The sequence below is a fragment of the Dromiciops gliroides genome, chromosome 5 (assembly GCF_019393635.1).
Source record: "Dromiciops gliroides isolate mDroGli1 chromosome 5, mDroGli1.pri, whole genome shotgun sequence".
Taxonomy (NCBI): domain Eukaryota; kingdom Metazoa; phylum Chordata; class Mammalia; order Microbiotheria; family Microbiotheriidae; genus Dromiciops; species Dromiciops gliroides.
The window spans coordinates 235964853-235986992 of NC_057865.1; the positions used below are offsets into that span (position 1 = coordinate 235964853).

A 22140-nucleotide genomic window follows, 5' to 3' on the forward strand; every position below is an offset into this window, starting at 1 on the left:
AGACCATAGCACTAAGGTCAAAGGACTGGGGTTCAGATCCTGGCTCTGATGTTGTATGCTGCCTGTGAGACATGGAGTGAGTCACTTACCCTCCCTGGGACTCAGTTTCTTCATCTTTAAAGTGAAGGGTTAGACTGGGTGGACTCTGGGGTCCCTTCCAGCTCTAGATTCACAATCCCATGATCCTTCTTTTTTCTGGGGGTTTCCTTTGGCTTATTCAGTTCAAAAATCTTATTATACTCCAACTGACATCTTTCTGTAATAGTGGCCCGCATGTGCTTTCATCCTTGGCAATGTTATTGTCCATTATCTCTAAAAATCAAGTTGAATAAATGTCTTATATAGAAATACTATTCAGAGGCGCAGCTGGATGGTACAGTGGATAGAGCACTGACCCTGGAGTCAGGAGGATCTGAGTTTACATCTGGCCTCTGACACTTCTTAGCTGTGTGACCCTGGGCAAGTCACTTAACTCTATTTGCTTCAGTTTCCTCATGTACAAAATGAGCTGAAGAAGGAAATGGCAAACTATTCCAGTATCTTTGCTAAAAAACAAAACAAAACAAAACAAATGGGGTCACAAAGGGTCGGACACGACTAAAACAACATTCTAAAGTGCTATGAAAACAGTAACTGGTAGCAAATTTTTGTAGAATTTTAAACCTTAGAGAAAATATCACCTTGAGGCAGGAAGGTGGTGGTAAAGAGCATCCTGAGTTCAAATTTAACTAGCTGTGTGACCTGGGCAAGGCACTTAAAAAAAAATCTGTGTGCCTCAGTTTCTTCAACTATAAAATAGGAATAATAATAATAATAAGAGTTTGCCTCATAAAGTTGTTGTGAGGATCAAATGACATATTAGTAAAGTGCATAGCACAATGCTTGGTACATAGTAGGGATTCAATAAATGCTTGTTCTTTTCCTCTACTATCATCCACAATAGAAATTATTATGGTGCTTGATTCTCCTGCTGTGTAAAAGACACAAGAGGTTTATTAAATGAAATTATGGGAATAGTAAAGACTGATTGCTAATTCACCTGTGTCTTTCACTGCTGAGGACTGAACAGTAGAAGATAGCATGGAATTTTACTAGTAGGGATTTAGATGAGCAGTAAAGGAGAACTTTCCCAAGTGTTAAATTTGTTATAGACCAAACTAAGTTCCTGTGGAAAATGTGATATTCTCTTTCTAGTGAAAGTGCTATGTCTTAGGTGTGATATTTTAACTATGGTTCTTTCATGGAGAAGGAAAAAATAGAATTGATAACCTTTCAAAATTCTTTTCCATTCAGTGATCCTAAGCCCAGTTTTAGTCTGTGAATTTTTCTAGATACCTTTACTCAGAGCAAATTCATGAAGCTGATCAAATCAACCCAAGAATCACACTTGTAGTTATTAAAAGTTATGTTTTTCCAACTGCAAAAAATGATATGGAAGTTCTCATTCTGAAATGTATTGTTTTTTTTCAAATGCTTATAATGTCAGTTTCCAAAGCCATGAACAAGAACAGTGATTGAACTACTTCCAAAGACCACCAGTCGTTCTCTCCTTATAATAGATACAGTGACATGTGGCTAAATGTCATACTGACACATCTTTCCAAATGCCATTTGAGATTTCAAATAAGATCTTTATTTTTCAGCTTCTGATTTGAAAACCATTAAGACATAAATTTTACTCAGCAATAAGAGCTTGTGTTTGAAATGCCAAGTAGAACACTAGGCAGTTTCAGAATATGTACATCCCTTAATCTTCCTGCTTTATGGGAGGCAAATATTACTTATTTTTGAAACTTATTTTAAAAGAGCACAGTGGATCAAGTACTGGCCCTGAAGTCAGGAGGATCTGAGTTAAAATCTCCCCTCAGACACTAGCTGTGTGACCCTGGGCAAGTCACATCACCCCAACCACCTTAAACATCTGGGGCCATATCCAGTCATCCTGATATATATCTTGCCACTGGACCCAGACGGCTCTGGAGGAGAGAGGGATCTTACACAGCCCTCCCTCAAATCCAATTCACTGCAAGTCATAACATCACCCTGCTGTCATGGTCCTCTTTGAGAATGAAGGATAAACAACAACGAAAGATGAAGTATTGCTTCATGAGATTAATTATTACACAAATGCAATCCATAGTTAATGAAATTTGATTTGTTTTTTGTTTCTATTCTGACTAAAAGCTATAATTGCTAAAACAGTAAGCAAATTGCTCATGTTTATTCAATACCTGCAGGTTTGCAAAGTGCTTTTCTAACATTACCTTTTCTAACATTACATTTAATCCTATGAGGCAATTATAATAGGTATTCTTTTTTTTTTCTTTTTTTTTTTAGGGAGGCAATTGGGGTTAAGTGACTTGCCCAGGGTCACACAGCTTGTAAGTGTTAAGTGCCTGAGGCCGGATTTGAACTCGGGTCCTCCTGACTCCAGGGCCGGTGCTCTATCCACTGCGCCACCTAGCTGCCCCTACAATAGGTATTCTTGATGTCATTATTATTAGGAAACTAGATGGTGCAATGGATAGCACCTTGGGTTCAAATCTAGCCTTAGATAGTTAATAGCTGTGTGATACTGGGCAAGTTAAGTTCTGTCTGCCTCAGTTTCCTCTTCTGTAAAATTGAGGTAATACTATCACAAGCTTCCTAGGATTGTTGTGAGGATAAAATAAAATATTTATAAAGAGCTCTGCAAACTTTAAAAGTGCTATATGTATGCCAGCTATTATTTTTATTATTGTTATCATTATTAGGCAGGTAGGTGATTCAATAGACAGAGCACTAGCCCTGAAGTCAGGATAGCCCTGAGTTTAAATTCAGTTTTAGACACTAACCATGTGACCTGCAAAATCTGGAGAAAAGTAGGTTCCTGTGAGAACTTGTTTTGAAATCAATTCAGTGCTCCCGCAAATCTATGCAACTATTTCACACACAGACTTGTTGAAGAATGAAGCTTGTCTGCTTCTTTGTGTGTGTGTGTGTTTGTGTGTGTGTTTGTTTGTTTTGTGGGACAGTGGGGGTTAAGTGACTTACCCAGGGTCACACAGCTAGTAAGTGTCAAGTGTCTGAGGCTGGATTTGAACTCAGATACTCCTGAATCCAGGGCCGGTGCTTTATCCACTGTGCCACCTAGCTGCCCCCTGTCTGCTTCTTTTTAACTGAATATGAGACATGCCAATCAAACACAGAACCTGCCATATAAATAATAGTAATGACTTTTTATCTATCTATTGTTTGTTCCCATTACATGATGAAGGGCTGCTCATTATTTCTTTAGCTATAACCTAAATAAGTATTGACCTAATTCAGCTCCCTAAAATATTTGGCCACACCTGTACATATATGTCCTGAGGGAAAGTGGCACATTATAATTTGTGCTTCAAATACAAGGTTTCCTTTGGTCTTGATGGCCTTGGTGAAAGTTATTAGGCTGTTACCATTTTTGAAAGATGCTGGTGAGCCTTCCTTTCTCCCTCCTTCCTTCCCTCCCTCCTTTCTTCCTTCCTTCCTTCATTCTTTCTTTTCTCCAAACTATTTAAGACTTCCTCAGAAACACCAAAAAACCCAATTATAAATAAATGGAAAAGGAGGTAGGATGTTAAATTTCATTTAAGTACCACTGTTTTATGTCTCTTCAGTTTCAGGTATATGGGCCAATATTTATGTTCATGGTTGAATGAATTCTCTTTCCCAGAGTAGCCTGCAACAGAGATGACATCAGCAACTTAGTAGCAGTCAAGGAAAAATCATGCATTAGTGATATCCTTCAGTGGTTAAAGATAAATTAAGCATAAATCTCTTGCCAAGAGGAGGTGACATCCATGAAAGATATCAACTCAAACTCAGCATAACTCTTGGTCCTTTCATTAATAGAATGGGTGATCAATGGTTACCTTTCCTGGGGATCAGCAAGTCAGGTTTCTTTTCTTAACAATTGATTATTGGAGGATTGGCTCTGACCACACTCCCTTTGGGGGTCTTTTTCAACCCCCTAAATTTATATTATTTAGAAATATTTTTCCCTTGCTTATGTCAAACCTTTAATTTTAAAGCACATATATACACACACACACAGGAGAAGTGCTATTCACAATGGCATATATGAAAATACATGCTTTAAGTAAGTTACGTGCCAAATGTACTTTACAGAAACTTACTGCTTGTTATCCCCTTTCCCAGATGGATGGAAGTATGAGATTTCTGCCAGAGAAATACAATATGCTGTGGGAATATTAACAAAGTATTATTTCAGTAACTTAAAAATCTATTGATACTTTTCATTCCCATTTCTTTTAATTTATCTTTTGTTTTTGCTTAATTTTTAAACTTTTTCTCCTTTGAAATTTTTCTTACTATTGAAAGACTTTTTATTCAAGAACAATAACTTTCTTCTTTATAATTCATTGTTCTTAGAACCTTATTCAAGTTTGGCTTCATAATCTTAGTATCATACTCTAGTTTTCTTGATTTCCATGATCCTATATCCAGTTATTTTTCTCTCTAATTTCTACAATTTCTAATCCCTTCGTGAAAATGTAGTATTATGAGTGGCATATATATATGTATATATATATGTATGTATGTATATATATATATATATATATATATATAGTCTGAATGAGAGGATCATAAGGCATATATAGAATGTGCATAACCAAACAAATGTGACAAGTGACTAAGAGCTTCTCACTTTCTTACAAGTAGAACCTGAATCAATATCAAGCAATCTACCAACATGCATTTATTCAACACCTGTAATGTTTAAGATACCATGCTAGGCTACAAAGTCAAGGAATGGAACAATTCTTACTCTTAAGGTATTTACACAGTATCAGGAGAGAGAACACACACATATAAAACATAAATAACTTATAATATATAACCATATATTATATATATCCTGTATGTAATATATTATGACATAAAATATGATATCTATATGTAGATAGATATTATATTTGTTCTCTTCTGATACTGTGTTAAAATGATAAGAGAAAATTTAATAGGTGTACACATACATGTAGATTGATATTTAAATTTTTTCTTCTTATTATTCGAACCCATCAAAATCCTTTTGGATCCTTCTTATGTCATTCACAAATGTCATCTCTTCCTCCAAGCTTCATGCTATGTACAAATTTGATAAGTTGCCTTAATTCAAAATGTATATAAAACTGTTTAATAGCTTCTGGACAAATCCTCAAGGTTCTCCACTGCAGACTACTTCCAGCTGACATTGATGTATTAATGGTGATTCATGGAGATTGGACATTCAACCAGTTTTAAATTCACTTAACTTTGATATCATGGGAGACACTGTCAATTATCTTACTGGAATCTCGGCATTCTTTGTTGTTATTCAGTCATTTCAATTGTGTCTGACTCTCTGTGACCCCATTTGGGATTTTCTTGGTCAAGAGACTAGAATGGTTTGCCAATTCCTTCTCCAGCTCACTTTACAGATGAGGAAACTGAGGCAAACAAGGTTAAGTGACTTGCCCCATGGTCACATAACTACTAAGTGCCTAAGGTCAGATTTAAACTCAGGAAGATGAGTCCTCCTAACTCCAGGCCCAACACTCTAACCTCTTCACTACCTAGCCCCTGGGTATTCTATATCTCCATAATTCTAGTCTGCTAATCCAGTATATGTCAGAAAGAAAGAAAGAAAGAAAGAAAGAAAGAAAGAAAGAAAGAAAGAAAGAAAGAAAGAAAGAAAGAAAGAAAGAAAGAAAGAAAGAAAGAAAGAAAGAAAGAAAGAATGAAAGGAAGGAAGGAAGGAAGGAAGGAAGGAAGGAAGGAAGGAAGGAAGGAAGGAAGGAAGGAAGGAAGGAAGGAAGGAAAGGAGAGAGTTCCACCTGGTTAGTCTTGTTGAATGAACTATTCTGGAAGAAACCACATTTGTTCTTACTGATCACTGCTTTCCTATCTTAATGCCAAGAAGCCATCTCTTTAATAATGTGTTATAGAATATTGCTAGGAGTTGAAGTGAAGCTACTGACCTATTTTTTGAAGGCTTTTCTTTCTTCCCTCTATCAAACACTGTAAAAACCTTTACCCCTCTCTCTGTCATGAAGTTACCCATCATTGGGAAGTCTTCCCCTGGGACAAGGATTGAATTCAATGATTGAAAGTTAGATATGAATCTCTCAGGCCAAATTTTCCGCACATGTTATCACTGCTCAGATCTCTTCTTCAGTGACCTTTGCGTTATACTGAACCTCACTCTGGACCACAAAATCAAAACAATGTAGGAGAACATAGACATAGCACAGGTTCCCTGGTGTGACTTCCCTGGTGCCATAGCAGCCGGGGCTATGCACTGTGATACAGAGGGAGTGGAGAGTAGGGACCCCACACCTCCTTTAAAATGAGATAAAATGTGTAAAGTATTCTTTAAACCTTAAAGCACTGTATAAGTGCTGGTTACTATAATTATCATTTTTATTCTTTGTTAAAAAGAAGCAAATTTGACTGAAAATAAGTGGCAGAATAGTGCTGCATACCGAGATGATACACACACAGAGAAATCCATTGAGGGGAAATGTGCTAGGGGGCTCTCAGGCTCTGTGGCCCTAAGCAAGTTACCTAACCTCTCAGCTTCAATTTTCCTTATCTATAAAAAGGGGAGGGGGGCAGCTAGATGGCACAGTGGATAAAGCACTGGCCCTGGATTCAGGAGTACCTGAGTTCAAATCCGGCCTCAGACACTTAATACTTACTAGCTGCATGACCCTGGGCAAGTCACTTAACCCCAATTGCCTCACCAAAAAAAAAAGAAAAAGAAAAAGAAAAAAAAAAGAAAAAGGGGAGAATAATGATAACCACCTCACAAGGTGGCTATAAGTAGAAAATTAAATAACATATGTAAAGCACTTTCCAAGCATTAAAGTGCCATCTATATCTAATTGTTGTTATTAAGTCCTGATCCAGAAAACAAAATCCCATTCGCTGACATCTTCATAGATGTCAGACATCTTTGGCTTCCTCTTCATAAACGTTGTCATAGACAGCTTCAATTTGCTCCTTCCTTTTCTACCTCCAAATGTTTTAGCCATATGAATTGTACTTTCCTTTGAGTTGTTTTTCTGTGGTTCCTCTTCACTGTTCATCGAAAAGTTTCTAGAAAGATTAACTTATACTTTCTGATTCCATTTTCTCACTTTTGTTTTTGTCGTTCAGTTGTTTCAGCTGTTTCAGACTCTTTGTGACCCCATTTAGAGCTTTCTTGGTAGAGGTTCTCAACAGATGAGACCAACATGGTTAAATGACTTGCCCAGGGTCACACAGCTTGTAAAGGTCTGAGACCAGATTTGAACTCAGGAAGATGAGTCTTCCTGATTTCAGGCCTGGCATTCTCTCCATTGTGTCACCTAACTGCCTCGTTCTCTCACTACCTGCTCATATCTCTAACCATTGCATTCTGGTTTCTGTCTCCATCCTTTGCTGTAGGGGCTATCTTCAAGGTCTCTTTTTGCAATATTTGTCCCTGCTGATCACCTCCTCCTTCTCAGGACATCTTCCCCTTTTGCTATGTGACACTATTCTATCCTGGTTTTCTTCTTGCTTGTTGACTATTTCTTCTCAGACATCTTTGGTGTTCCGTCTTCTTTTTCCTGAATTCTTAAGTGTTAGTATGTCCACAAGTTTTATCCACAGCTTTCATATTTCCTCCTTTAGCAGTCTTATCCACTCCCAGGGCTTCAGGTATCTATGGATATGACTTCTGAATCTATATATAGCATTGCAACATCATAGACTTGGAGCTGGAAGGTACTTTAGGATTCATTTAGTCCAAGCCCCTCATTTTATGTATGAAGAAAGGAAATCCAAAGAAATGAAATGACATGCTCAAGGTCATGTAAGTAATAAGTGGCATAACTGGGAAAGCTAATACTTTGGATGATAGTATCAGGATTAAAACAAAACAAAACAAAACCTGGACAGGCTAGAATGTTGAAATGAATAACAATAATAATGATTTATAATAATAATAATAATCATAGTAGTAGTTCATGTGTATAAACTACTTTAAAGTTTGCAAAACACCTCACATGCATTGTTATCCTCTGGTCAAAATAGCTCTGTACAATAGCTAATATTGTTATTCTCATTTGACATAAGGAAACATACTCTTGTTTGTCCATGGTTACACAACTGGTAAACATCAGAGGGAGGGAATAAGAAAAGGGAATATGCACTTATTAAGCACCATGAGCCAGACTCTGTGCTAAGCCCTTTTACAAATAACATATACTCTGATTCTTATAACAACCCTAGGAGATAAGTGCTGTTATTATCCCTACTTTACAATTGAGGAAACTGAGACAAACAGAGATTAAGTGACTTGCTTAGAGTCATTCGGCTAGTTAATGTCTGAAGCCAGATTCGAACTCAGGCCTTACCAGATTCTAGGTCCAGTGCTCTACTCATTGCACCACCAAGCTATCTCTGTTTCCTCACTGAGGGAAGTGAGATACAAGCCTCAGTTTTTTCTGACTCCAAGTCCAGAAAACTTTGGCAACACCATTCTGTCTCCCAAATTCATAAAGTGTTATTTAATAGGAACAAAAAAAAAGGTCAAGTCTTAGATTTGAACTAAAAAAATAATAACTTCACAAGTATGATGGTGCGGGTGTGGCAAAAAAAACCACACCAACAAAAACAAAACAAAACAAACCCAAACACCAACCAACCATACTATACTATAAGCTGTACTATACTTGATATAACCATATATACAACCATACTGTACTATAAACTTGATATCATTCCCTACTGTAATATAGCAGGCAGGAGAGCTAATGTGGATTTAAGATGACGCTCTGAGAAAGGCATTGCACCCAGCTCTAAGCAAGTGATAATTCTGCTCTGCTTTGCCATGGTCAAACCCTAAATTGGACTTTTGGGTTCAGTTTGGGGATAACACATTTTAAAGTTGGACATTAATAAATCAGAAAATGCCCAAGAGAGGGCAACCAGGGTGCTGGACGTGTTTGAGGTGATGCTTTATTAGGACTGGTTGAAGGAACGGAGGCTAGTTAAGATGGAAAAGAAAACTTCTGTTTCTTTTTCTTCTCTCTCTCTCTCTCTCTCTCTCTCTCTCTCTCTCTCTCATCTGGTTGCCACCTTGCCATTCACATCATTGCCTATACCCTAGATCAGCACTTTATCTCTTCCCTATTCTACTTAGTATTCTTATCAGTGGACAAAAGCATAGATGGCATACCACCGAGGCAAATGATCTAAAGTTAGGAGGAATAAATAGCTAAATATTGGATGTTAGTATTGAGGTGGGGGAGGGGGACAGTTGGAGATGTAGGACTGTCCTTAAACATTTGAAGGACTTCAATGTATTAAAGAAAATCGATTTGTTCTTAGCCCTCAGGGAATAAAAGTAGGAGCAATGGGTGGAAGTTCCAGAGAGACAAATTTAGGATTAGGACAAACTTCCTAATAATTAGAGCTATACAAAAGTGCATTAGTTAAGGAAATAATTTCCCCTCACCGGAGGTATTTGAGCAATGGCAACACAACTACTTGTGGAATTTGTTGTAGAGAAAGTTTATTTATGGATTAAATTGCATGACTTCTTGAGGTCTTTTCCAACTAAAATATTCTTTGATTTTTTTTAAAGGACTGGTATAAGAGAAATGTGATATACTGTAATCTAAAGACAGTCATCGTTAGGAAGGATCACAGAGAACAGACGTGTGGTGGGGATTCTCCTCTGCTTTTATTATGATGACTGCTAGTTGGAAGACATGGGTTACCATGTTAAATACAAATTTATGTTGACATTGCTTAAGAATCTGGGCTTGAACAGTTTTCTCCTCACTCTTACATTCAATGAATTCACTGGATTGTTCCCAAGTTACTCCTTCTAGAGTGGAGTTTATCTCAGTCTTAAATTTTTCAAGTGATGGTGGGCCCACATACCTTCCCCTGGTTTAGACAATTCCCCAATTCCTTACTGTTATTGGAGACTTTTCCCTGATAGGATTTAATTTGCATTTTTGCAGTTATTGATAAAACACGTTGTTGCTTGTTCCAGCTCCCCTAAGTACTGTGAATAATTTGATGTCATTTTCTTCTCTCTCCCTCCCACCCCAGCCTGTTAAACAAAACCTTTGTCAGGAGTTTAAATTCAGAGCAAAGGAGGCAAGATTTGCCCAGTTAAGCTAAAGTTCAATGAATGAGTCCCTCCTGGAAGTACTTGAGGAATTCTTTCTTCAGATCAAAATTCTACATCTGGAGCAAATGGGAGACCAATAAATCACTTAACTTTTTATAATAATCTTTAAGGAACCCGTTAGATCCCAGGGTTTACCCAAGTTGGAGGCTATTTATGGCTGTTGTTATTACTACTTGAGTCTTTGGTAGAATCTCCAACCTTTCTTTTAGATCATCATTTATTTGTCCTAAGTCAGCTAAATCAACAGAAAGGTAAATAGTCACCAATATGGAGTTTTTAAAAAAAATTAAAGTTTTTGGTAAAACCCAAAAGTCTTATTAATCTTTTGCAGATGACAATTCATATATGGCTGATGATTAAAGATACCCATGTGTTACATGAGGGTTTGGGGCTTCACAGCCCATCTCTCTTTTTCTTGATCTTTCAGTAAAATTATAAGTTAAACCGGTGACTTCATAATCATTTCCTTGGCAACAGATTGCTATCACAAGCATAGAGAAAAATAGCTCTTATTTAAACACAAGTGTCTTCAATAACTGTAGGAGAAAACAGAAAACTACTGGCAAAGTAAATTGCTTTTCTGAAAACTGTTTTCCTCCTCCCAGCCCTTCCCCATGTGCCTGAGTGTAAAAGCCTACCTTTAAAAGTGCCTCATCTTCTAGATCAAACATTTAAGAGAAAATGACAATTACAAAACTTAAAACATCCTAGGCAGAGCTAAGGGAAAACCTCTACAGGACAGTTGGAAATACATCAGTGAAGAAATATGCAGGAGTGCTGAATACACTGTTTGTGTTTCTTCCTCACATAATTGAGAATTGCAGTCAGATTTAGGGGAATTATGTTAAATTCGATGCCTAATGGCTCTCTTTTTCAGGGGGGTCCTTCCCCCTGAACTCTGCTGCTCTTTGGGTTGCCAGGTTTTCTGGGCAGGAGGCTTAGAAAGGGGGAAAAAAGTCCTGAGGGAATTTGTGATTGTGTGTGTGTGTGATATGGTGATTTCATGTTTCTTCGGGATGAAGGCACAAGTGTCTGACCATTCAGTTCTGACTACCCGCTATCCCATAGTTACAGATTACCTGTAAAATCAATAAATACCACCCCTCAAACAAAGAAAAAAAAAGAAAAAAAAAACCTCCAACAGCAAGTTGACTGAAGACTATACCCTGGAATAAGAGATTTCTTCATCTTGTGGCAACCCGTTTGTTTCAGTTACAACCAGGTGTGCTGTGTGATCCCCACTTATTGCCAGTTGGCTTGGGCCGGTGCAGCAAAGCTCCGCAGCAGCTAAAGAAGCAATGCGTCACTGACAACTTCCATCCATCATCCCAGTATTCTGCCCAGGGTATAAGCAGCCAAGAATGGGCTCCATGTGCGGAAGTTCCCCTCGGGGAGGAACCTTCAGGGCTTATATGCTTTTAAAAGAAATCTGCTAATCGTCTTCTATGGGAGACATACCATAACACAATCTGCCTTGTGGGGTTCATCTGCTTTGCAGACAACTGTACTTGGGGGCTTGTGGGAGGAATAGGCTTCTCATGAGATACACATATAAATGAACACCATTCTTTAGTCTGAGAGGACAGATCCCTCGGTCATCCCAGCCGGGTGTGAATTTTCCCAGTCGGGTGTGAATTTTCCCAGTCACACTTGTGATTTACCACTGGAGGAAGGAACAGAAGTAAGCCCATCTCTCTACATCTTACAGCTTTCCGATTTAGGGCGGGCATGTTCCATTGTGATCAGTTTGCTTGGATGGTTCATAAATTTGTGCGCCAATGATTCCACCTGCTATAATTCCTCTTTACCTATTCTTTTGCCCAGAGGAAAAACATACAAATATGGTTTCTCCCCCTCCCCCCCCCCCTTGGTGTTAAACAGAAAGCTCGTTTCCAGATTGAAACCAATTTAATGGAGCAGATTCGATTATTATAATTTGTGTTTACCAAATTCTTGCACCCTGCCGCTCCTGCTCCAAATCTGGATTGGGAAGTTAAAACCTGATGAATACTTACTGGTTTAAAGTAGACTTGCATCATAGTTTGCTCATAAAGAAATGTAAATAAGAGGCTGTTTTCCAAATAGGCTCTGTAGATGATTAATTACGGCATCATCATCATTTTGTCTGGGAGAGCGAAATTCCCTCGTTAAAAAACTACCTCTTTGAGACTTTCATGTGAAAGCTTCACCTCTCAGATGTCGAATGATCAAAGTACTGGAGTTGTGTGTGAGGTCAGTAATTGCACACACACATACTGGTCCCTGTGAGCACCAGTTCCTATTGGCCTCTGCATCGACTTGTTCGTTTGGCAGGCAGAGATGGGTGTTTTCCTGTGTGCAGTGGGTAAGCACATGGATTTTGCCGTTGTGTCTCAGCCGCCGATGCCTGAAAATTTGGCCCCGATTGTTTATAGAAATGAAAAGCAATCTGAACTGTCAACCCTGATATTACCTCAACCTGTATAGAATGTGGTAAAAATAATGCAAGATTTGTTTTTTTCGGCCTGTTTCATATTTTTCCAGGCAATAGATCGCATCAACCCAGGGTTCATTTTTAGTTCTTCGATGAGCTGACATAGTATACTGGAAGGAAAATAAGAATGCACTTTTAACATAGAAGGCCCATATGGGCAAAGTTGCTATCTGTGCTATTTATCTATAACCATGGAACTCTTAAGCACTGAGTTCCAGCACTTTTGAGGGAGGTAGGGAGAAAATGGGGCAGATTGAGGGGGAGACCTCTCATCTAGGCTCCCCCACCATCCCTATCCACTCTACCCCTCCCTCATTTGTAAAATCCATATACTTCTCCCTCTACACGTCTTATATTGTTATTTATTGACCTCCCAAAAGCATAGGGATTAGCATAAGTAGTCTTCCCAAAGTCTTGGCTATGCAAATTTCTTAGAAGAAGTTTGCCCCAGGCTTTGGTGTCTGTGTTACAGTTCAATATGTTTGCAAAAACTGGTTCTAAAGTTTACATGTGGTATACTAATGTCTACAATTCCTTCATTCATGTCCTTCCTGAGAAAGGGGGGAGTGGTGGGTAAGTGTGACATACAATGTCATCTTTTGTGACTTATCCATCATTGGTGTAGTTATCCTAAGGTACATCCTCCTAGCCTTGGTCTTTGGGGGTAACCTCTGCAAGATAAACTTCTCAAGAAAACCTTTTTCAGGGTTGAATTTCTTTCCATAACTATCACAAACATTTATTCCCCATATTGCCCTTGTACTCTGGGCTTGTTTCCCCTTCCCTAGATTATTTGGTTGCTGGTAGCATGCCCCTTTGGGGCAGCTAAGTTCTGTAGTGGATAGAGTGCAGGCCTGGATTCAGGAAAACTCATATTCCTGAATTCAAATCTGGCCTCAGACATTTATTAGCTGTGTAACCCTGATCAAATCACTTAATCCTGTTTACCTCTGTTTCTTCGTTTGTAAAATGAGCTGGAGAAAGAAATGGAAAACCACTCCAGCATCTTTGCCCAGAAAACCCCAAATAGAGTCACAGAAAGTCAAACACAACTGAAATGTCTAAACAAAACCAAGCATGGCCTATAGCTAGAAAGCTCACTTCCTCTCTGGAATCCCATTCCTATCTGCTCTGGAGCTTCTCATTTCCATCCCCCAGTTCATGTAGGCAAAAGAGCTCACATGCCCTATTTTCACCCAGGAAAGGGATCAAGGGAGCCTGGGACTTTTCCATTGGCTACCCTTAGCGTCCCAATGACCATAACACATAAATCCACCAAGCCTCACCATTGCTTTCCTGGGTACTGAGAACTTCCAATGCTTGTCTGATGTTAAGTTTTACTGCCCATGAAAGCCAACATCACCTCCGTCATAGCCAGTTACACAGTATCTTTTACAGTGGACTTTTGCATATCTGAAACCCACCCATCCAAAGCCAAAAGTAATGGTGGGGAGGGGAAAGATATTTTATTCTGCCATGTTTCTTACAAGGGGGAGATCAAGGGTCAAACTCAATTCATAAAATTACTGCAGTCATTTTCAGCTGGCTGAGAGAATTTGCAGATCAAAAAAAAAATACAGTGGCTCAGAAATGATTTCTGATATGCACAGTTCTGGTGGGGCTTTTTTTTTGTTCTCGGCATGTGGTGCAACGCCTGCCAGAAACCATCCTCGCGGCTATTGACAGGTAGATTAGAAATGGCCCAAGATGGTTTCGATCCTTCAACTCTAGGCTAGTCATCCATTTAAACCAGTTAATAAGAGTACAACTCAAAGCCTGCTTTGTGCAGATTTCTTCCTCACATTTTGATCTTCTCTTTCAGTGTGGTGCTCACCTTGGGCATGTTTTTGATGATGGGCCTCGACCAACCGGCAAAAGATACTGCATAAATTCTGCTTCCTTGTCTTTCACACCTGCAGAGAATGGTAACACCGAAGACAACAGTCTCAGCTTCCCTTCCCAGGCTGACAAAATGGAGCTGTAGAATCAGATTCCTTATGAGACAACGATCTTACCAATTAGTAGGGGAAAAAAAAAACCAAAATCGTGGTCTACTATCTTATCCCATATGTGCATATATATTTTTCAAAAATAGAAGGGCAGTTTGTGTTCTTGATTTTTTTTCTTCCTCCTCTTCCTTTTTGCTTAAACAGAGAGGCCTTAGCCAGAGTGTATTTTGCTATTGATTATATTCTTAACTCTTTGTATGTAGACTTGGCAAAAAGAGATAGTTTTGAGAATGCCTTATCACTAGATATTTGAGTACCAAGCTGCAATACTTTCTTAAAAGTGGATTTAAAGACTCTCTCTTGCATCAGAAGGAAAGGGCGATTTGGCCTCCTGACTCCAAATTAGAGCACTCCATTGTCAATGCCACTTGAAGAGAACTGAGCCTGGGTAGTGAGTTCAGACCTGCAAGACAGATGGCCGTAGGGCATTTGTATAGATCTATTGAAGATAAGGATGGAGTGATGCCTTACCATACTTGAAGGCTTTGTGGAAAGTTTGAGCTAAGGCAGTTTATTCCCACTAAAAGGGTGTGAAGGTCTAAAGTCTTTCCTTATGTTAAATTGCTGCCAGATCTGAGGGGGTACAGGGAGTGTTGTGGAAGGGGGAAGTAAACATTACCTCACTTTCATGCCTTTATTGTATTTTAGTTTCCATTGAAAACATTGGAATGCAAGACAAATGTAAGACTTTGGGCTCCATTTTGCTCAAGGTTCACCCTGGGGAACACCTGCCATGGCCTTTTCAGAAATCCGCCCTTCCACACCCAACACCAGCTGCAACTGAGGCAATAGTTTGGGAAATTTGAACTTCTTAAATTAAAATATTGGGAATGGGAAGCTTCAAACCAAAGTAGGGGACGTGGTGGAAAAAATGAGATGACCAAAGGAGATTAAACGAAGGACTGGAATTGTTACATGGCAGACCACTCTTGGACAGGCAGGACATGGAACAACTCAACAGGCCCCTAAAGGTGTGCTACCTTATAAGAGGGTGCAAAGCCATTCTAGAAATGTGGAGATTGGATTTGTAGGATTAAAGCAGGGAGGCAGGAATTAGGTGTTCTGGGTTCCAATCTCATGCTTGCCTTGGTCTGCTATGTTAAACATGACCCTATCTATGTCTGCATCCCCACAGGTGAAATGGCATTTGTAAAGTACATTGAAATCCTCAGGGCAAAAGCACTATTATTGCTGTGTAATTAATATGAATAACAATAATAATACTAGCTAGCAATTGTGTAGTGCTTTCAGGCTTGCAAAGTGCTTTACATATGTTAACTCATTTGACTATCACAACAACCCTGGGAGGTAGGTGCTATTATTGACCCCATTTTACAGATGAGGAAACTTGAGGCAAAGAAGGGTTAAGTGACTTGCCAGGGTCACACAGTTAGTAAATATCTGAGGCAGGATTCATACTCAGGTCTTCTCTGATTCCAGATCCATCACTCAACATACCACACCAACTAGCTGCCTCTAAGTATTAGTACTTTCTATTAAATACTACTAAAATATTAGTATTTTCTATTTTCAAACCAAATTTTTTTTCTGGTCCTAAAAGCCTCAAAGGTTTCAGGCCTGGCAATTGAAATGGAAAGGAATAGAGAGCAGGTTCACCCTGGAGGTAGGCATGGAAATAATGGGCCTGCCAGTCAGAAATTTTTCTTTGTAGCCATAGGGGCTGGTTTTATTCTTGCACATTTGTGTTTTAATATTTAGTCAGATTGGAGACACACATTGTTGTGCACAATAAAGTTGGAGCAGGATGCAAGATGGAGCGATGTCACCTGGTGGTTCAGTGGCCTGGAACCTTTGCCAACCAATACCAGATCTAATTTGTACCAATTAGTGGTTAATAACGGAAATGACAGCTTGAAGCCTGAGTTCTAAAAAGCAACTCCTTTTTATAAGTAATTAAAAAGGGGGAAATGGAGAAGAACTCATGGAAAGTACCGTATTGCCTCTTGAAGACTAAATCAAAGATTTAGATTTGGAACACTGGAAAAAGAAAAGAAGTGACTAAAACAGAAGAATATTTGAATGCCAATGTTGACTGCATTTGTGATCTGAATCCCTATGATGTATCCTAGGTCCCTAAAATCCTGTTGCCTTTTTATTGCAAAATGGGCTATGTCTAAATGAGTTTGAGTATCTCCCTGTCAACCCTGTGGCTGGCCATCTCCTTGTGCTCTAAAATACTCAAGGATGTCTCTTTCCTCCCTAAAGTATAAATCAGGACTAAGATAGACCTATCTATAGCTGCCTTACCGCAGCCCCATTTGAGGAATCTGCTACATTTAGGCCTCCTCAGAGATCTCTTTGGAAGTTGACCAAAGCCTAGGCAGGCACTGGAAGTATGCCATATATTCATGAATTCTCTGCTGGTTCTTGTTCAGGGTGGAGCCCTGGGCGATGGTTTTCCTTTCCCATTCCCTTTTTCCTGTGTCCCTAGTTCTATTAATCTTATTTTTGTTTTGAATTAGTTTTCCTGTTAATAAACCCTGTTCTGTTTTTGAAAGAGGCTGTTAATCTCCTTCCTTGCCCCAATATTGCAGTGAGTTGCCTAATTAATACTCCCTAATCTATAGTCTGAAGGATCCAGAGAAGGCTCAAGGGTCCAGATAATTAGAAGTACCAAGTGGCTTGACTATAATTGCTGAGTTCTTCATTGGCCTAGAGAAAAACCTGCCTAGACCTAACTGGACATTCACCATGGCACTTCAGTGGAGAAGGGTAAAGAATTAAGGAAGTCCCTCCTCTCCCTTGGTTTCTTCATTGCCATTCTTTCATCTTTGTCTTTATGGGGCTTAGCATTTTCTGGGAAAGGATTATTCTTTTCCTTCCTTGATTTTTTTTTCTTCCAGGAAATCCCATTTTTCTCTAATTGCATTTTTCAACATCAATTTTAAGGAAAAAACCAATATCCATATTAAAAAATGGGGTACATACATGTTTTAATTCCATGTTGCTTTTGGATTTCTATTATCGAATTTCAGTATATTTATGTCTTATGTTAAAAAATATATTACTAAACTTCAGTGAGCAATAATGTCAGCTGTCATGCACTAGATTTATTTGTGCATTATATGGAGTGCAGTGAACTGAGTCAATATGGTGAGGCGCGTGTGATCTGTGGGAGTTGTATCATTTAAAATAGGAAATTCATTGTGCTCTCCTTCCATGAATTACAACATGATGCAGAGCAAGATAGATTTCCTATCACACTGTTAGAATATGTTGGACCCTGCTCATATTAAAGAGTACAAACAGTGGTCCGCTTGCAGTCATGAGAAAGGGACCTTGAGAGAGCAAAGATATAAATACTGCCTTATGAGAGCATTTCTATATATTTAACTTTGCACTTCTTTTATGCTTTTAAAATTGGAATCCAAATGATGTAGCAGTTTGAGAATGTATTTTACAATAGTCTCCCATATTGTTGCTTTATTGGAAATGCATTTCTTTAAACATGAATAATGGGGGAAAAAGGGATGTAAACTAGAGAAGGGATTGTATCTTCAGATCTTTGTATCTTCCAGCACCTAGGACAGTGCCTTACACATAGGAGGCACTCAATAGTTATTTGTTGAATTGAACTTATTGAATTGTTGAATCAAATATTTTTGCCTTAAGTAGATTTGTAATAAAATTCCCCATTCCCCCCAAACACTACAAACTTTTAAAAAATGTTATAAAATGTTCAGTGGACAAAGTTTTTCTTATGCCTATTGTATTATGAAGAGTTATGCAATAAAATTCCTTTATAAAAAACGTTTTCTGCTTTACTTCCTTGAGACCTCTTCCTTTAACTGGGCTTCCAATATGGGTAGTCAGTTCTCATTTGACATGACCTTCAGAAGTATGACTGGATCAAATAGGATGATCTACAGTTTCTTATTTGTAGCAATTCTTAGAAAAAGCCTTCAGGAAGCTGGAAGTGGTGGCACATGCAGACAGTCAAGCTTGAGATTAATGGATCTCTTTAAGTTTGCGATTTTTTGAGTTACAACAGGGAAAATAGCTGTGGGGTATCCACACTTAAATCTGGCACCATTTTTGGTGGTCCCTAGGGAATTAGAGGCCAAAAAGCTGCCTAAATAGTGATGAAAAGGTTCAATTCAGTAATGGAATAGATGAAAGCATCGATGTTGATTTGTAGTGGGGTCAGACCTATAAGTGGCTAGTGTATTTCTAGTTTTGGGAAGATAGGGAGAACCAGTGTCAAAATAAACAAAAATACTACAGGGACCTCAAAAAATGGAGGCAAGGCAGACATCTACAAAGCCACTCAACTTTCACCTTATCAAAGTCTTCACCATCTTATTATGGTTCCTATGTTTAGCACAGAGCTTTGGGAAATTCCCTCCAGAAAATACTTTGACAGTTTCGAAGAATGACCAGTGCCTTAACTGCTGATGAAGAAATTGGCTGAAAAATGGACTGCTGTTGAACTTTGGTCTCTAGGGTAACAGGTTTGGAACGTTCCATTGTTCACCAGATTAATTCAGTTTGAGAAATCAGCTCTACAGAAAGGATATATATTTTAAGGGAGGAGGGGAATGAGGGTGGGCAGTGGTGAGAATGTTGATATTATTTTCCACCGGACTTTTGTGATGATATCCCTGAAAGCCTATGGGATTCTGGTATGAGACTTTAGTCTCCATTTTGCTATAGAGGGCACTACTATCCTTTTAGTCACCAAGGCTTGCAATCTCAATGTTATCCTCCCTCCATGCCTGGAATGCTTTCTCTAATCACCTCCTTCTCTTGGCTTTCTTTAGAGATCAGCTGAAATTCTACCTTCCGCAAGAGGTCTTTCTAGGTGCCTCCCCACCCTCACTGCAAAAGCTAGTGCCTTCCCTCTGAGATTATCTCCTATTTCTACTGTCTATATCTTGCATATCCTTGTTTGTAGGTCATCTCCCCCATTAAAATGTGAGCTCCTTGACATCAGGGAAAATGTTTTTGCGTTTTTTTGTGTCCCCATTACTTAGCACAGTGTCTGGAATACATATAGTGAGGACTTAATAAATACTTGAAGACTGACTGACCAATCCCTACAGGCATTTTTATAGGCATTCAGTCTGAATAATAATAACTAACATTTGTATAATTAGCTCTTTAAGGTTTCGGAAGTACCTTTACAAATATGATCTCATTTTATCTTCACAACAGCCCTGTGAAGTAAGTGTTATTATCCCCATTTTATACATGAGGAAAACAAGGTGAGAGATATTAACTACTTGCCCATGGTCACAGCCACACAGCAAATGTCAGAGGCAGGAGTCAAACTCAGGTCTTCCTAATTCCAAGTCCAACACTCTATCCTCTATACCGTCCAGCCACCCCATGTAAAGAATTAATCATGATTTAGAAGTTCCAGTGTGCACCCCTGCTGGGGGTCAGGCACTGCACCTCTGCATGGGCATAGTGCTCCACCCACCTTGTGCTGATGCCTAGGTGGGTCTGGCCAAATTATAATGATGGGAAGCTGGGTGAGGGCAGTCAGGTGACCTGCGTGTGGAAGCTGGGAGGCTGGCCATTCTACAACCATCTGTTAATTCTGTCAATCAGGGCTGCCAGCCAGTTAGCTTCAGGCTGTGTGTGTGTGTCCACCCTGTTTCCTGGGAGAGAGGGGGTGGCTGGTAAGGAGAAGGGAGGAGATTCGCCATTCTGGCATGTGAGCTGGAGAGAGAGACTGGATGTAGCTGTGTGTTCTGCTGAGCCCCGGGTGATGGTTTTCCTTTCCCATTCCCTTTTTCCTGTGTCCCTAGTTCTATTAATTTTATTTTTGTTTTGAATTAGTTTTCTTGTTAATAAACCCTGTTCTGTTTTTGAAAGAGGCTGTTAATCTCCTTCCTTGCCCCAATATTGCAGTGAGTTGCCTAATTAATACTCCCCAATTAAAATTTGGCCCTACACCCAGAAGACTTTAGTTGACAGATTCCTTTTAGAAATATCTGACTTTTTTTTTCCTTCGGTGGTTTTCTTATTTGTATGGTAGAGATGGCTCAGGACATTTAGACACTTCAACTATTACAGCATTCAATTGTGCTTTTTTCTAGCTACCTATACATTTGTTTTCGAAAGTGCCTCCAAATGGTATGTATACTTCTCAGTCGAAGCCAGACCTGTATGTTGAAAGAAGGGATAGCTATTGTATGGAGAGAGGGATGACATCACTAGGCCATTCTGGAAATTTTTCCTTTCCTGAAAGTCTAGGATGTCCATAGCATCATTCATCTTAGAAATTCCAAGAACTTATGAGGGACCATATGTGTGTATATGTCTATATCTATAAATCTAGATATATCTAGATATCTATATCAAGATATATCTAAAGAAGATATAGAAATATATAATATATGAATATATATCATACATATCTATATACATAAATCTATAGATATTTATTTATAGGTAGATAAAATATATATCCAAATATATAAATAAATATATATGATAGACAGTTATATATTATATATATGTACCTTTTCCCCATATTGTTCCATTGAATTTTTAAATTATTTATAACATTGCCAATTTTTAAGAAGATGCTTAAGAAGGTACCATAGGCCAAGAACCTTAAATTGACTCAATTTTAAGGCTAAAAATCTGAACCTAAGATGACTGTGGGGCCTGATCTAACTTGTAAATCCTTGGTACAAAGGAAACATGGGAATATCATGAAGTGAGTAACTATGAGAATTTACTTATGACAAGACCAGGCTAGGACTCCCAGAGACTATTCAAATCCCCAAATAAATGTCATAATCAAACTGATCTCTTAGGAGCCTATGCAAGGCTGTGTTATTAATGTGCTACCAGAGCTACTTTCTCCCTCCCTCCCTCTCTCTCTCTCTCTCTCTCTCTCTCTCTCTCTCTCTCTCTCTCTCTCTCTCTCACACACACACACACACACACACACACACACACCACTCCTTCACCTCCCTGCCTTTTATAAATTCTGACCTATATTTTAATTTGAACAAGAACTCTACAAGGTCTTTAGGATAGGGAAGCAAGCAAGTCCACCCTGCCTCTGTATTTCTTTAAAGAGTCTGTTGGGCACCCAGCACTATATTAAATCATGGTGGACATCAATCAATAAATCATTCATTCAACAAATATTTATTAAGCATCTACTGTGTGCTAGGTACTAGGGATACAAATGCAAAGCATGAATTCTTGCTCTCAAGAGCTTACATTCTAATGGGGAAGGAGACAAGCATTTGTAAAACTATATACAGAATAAACCAAATAGTAAATTTGGGATAGTTAAGGAGGGAGGGGACTAGAATTTGGGGGAACAAAGAAAGATTTCAGGTACAAGATGGTGCTTGAGCTGCATCTGGAAGGAAGAGAGGAGTCCTTTAAGGTGATGGTGAGGAATTGGGAGGAAGAAATAAACATTTACGTGGTGTCTACTATGTGCTAGGTGCTGTGCAAACATTTTAAATATA

General features: G+C 38.8%; 1 protein-coding gene across 1 annotated transcript in view; it reads left to right on the forward strand.

Annotated features, from left to right (window-relative positions):
* The window catches only part of MSRB3 (methionine sulfoxide reductase B3), a 203167-nt gene extending 184744 nt beyond the window's left edge, over positions 1–18423 (forward strand). Inside the window, exon 7 of the mRNA XM_043967673.1 lies at positions 14491–18423. Coding sequence (XP_043823608.1) covers positions 14491–14652 — 162 coding nt within the window. The 3' untranslated portion in view covers positions 14653–18423. The remainder of the gene's footprint in view (positions 1–14490) is intronic.
* Positions 18424–22140: the final 3717 nt, after the last annotated feature.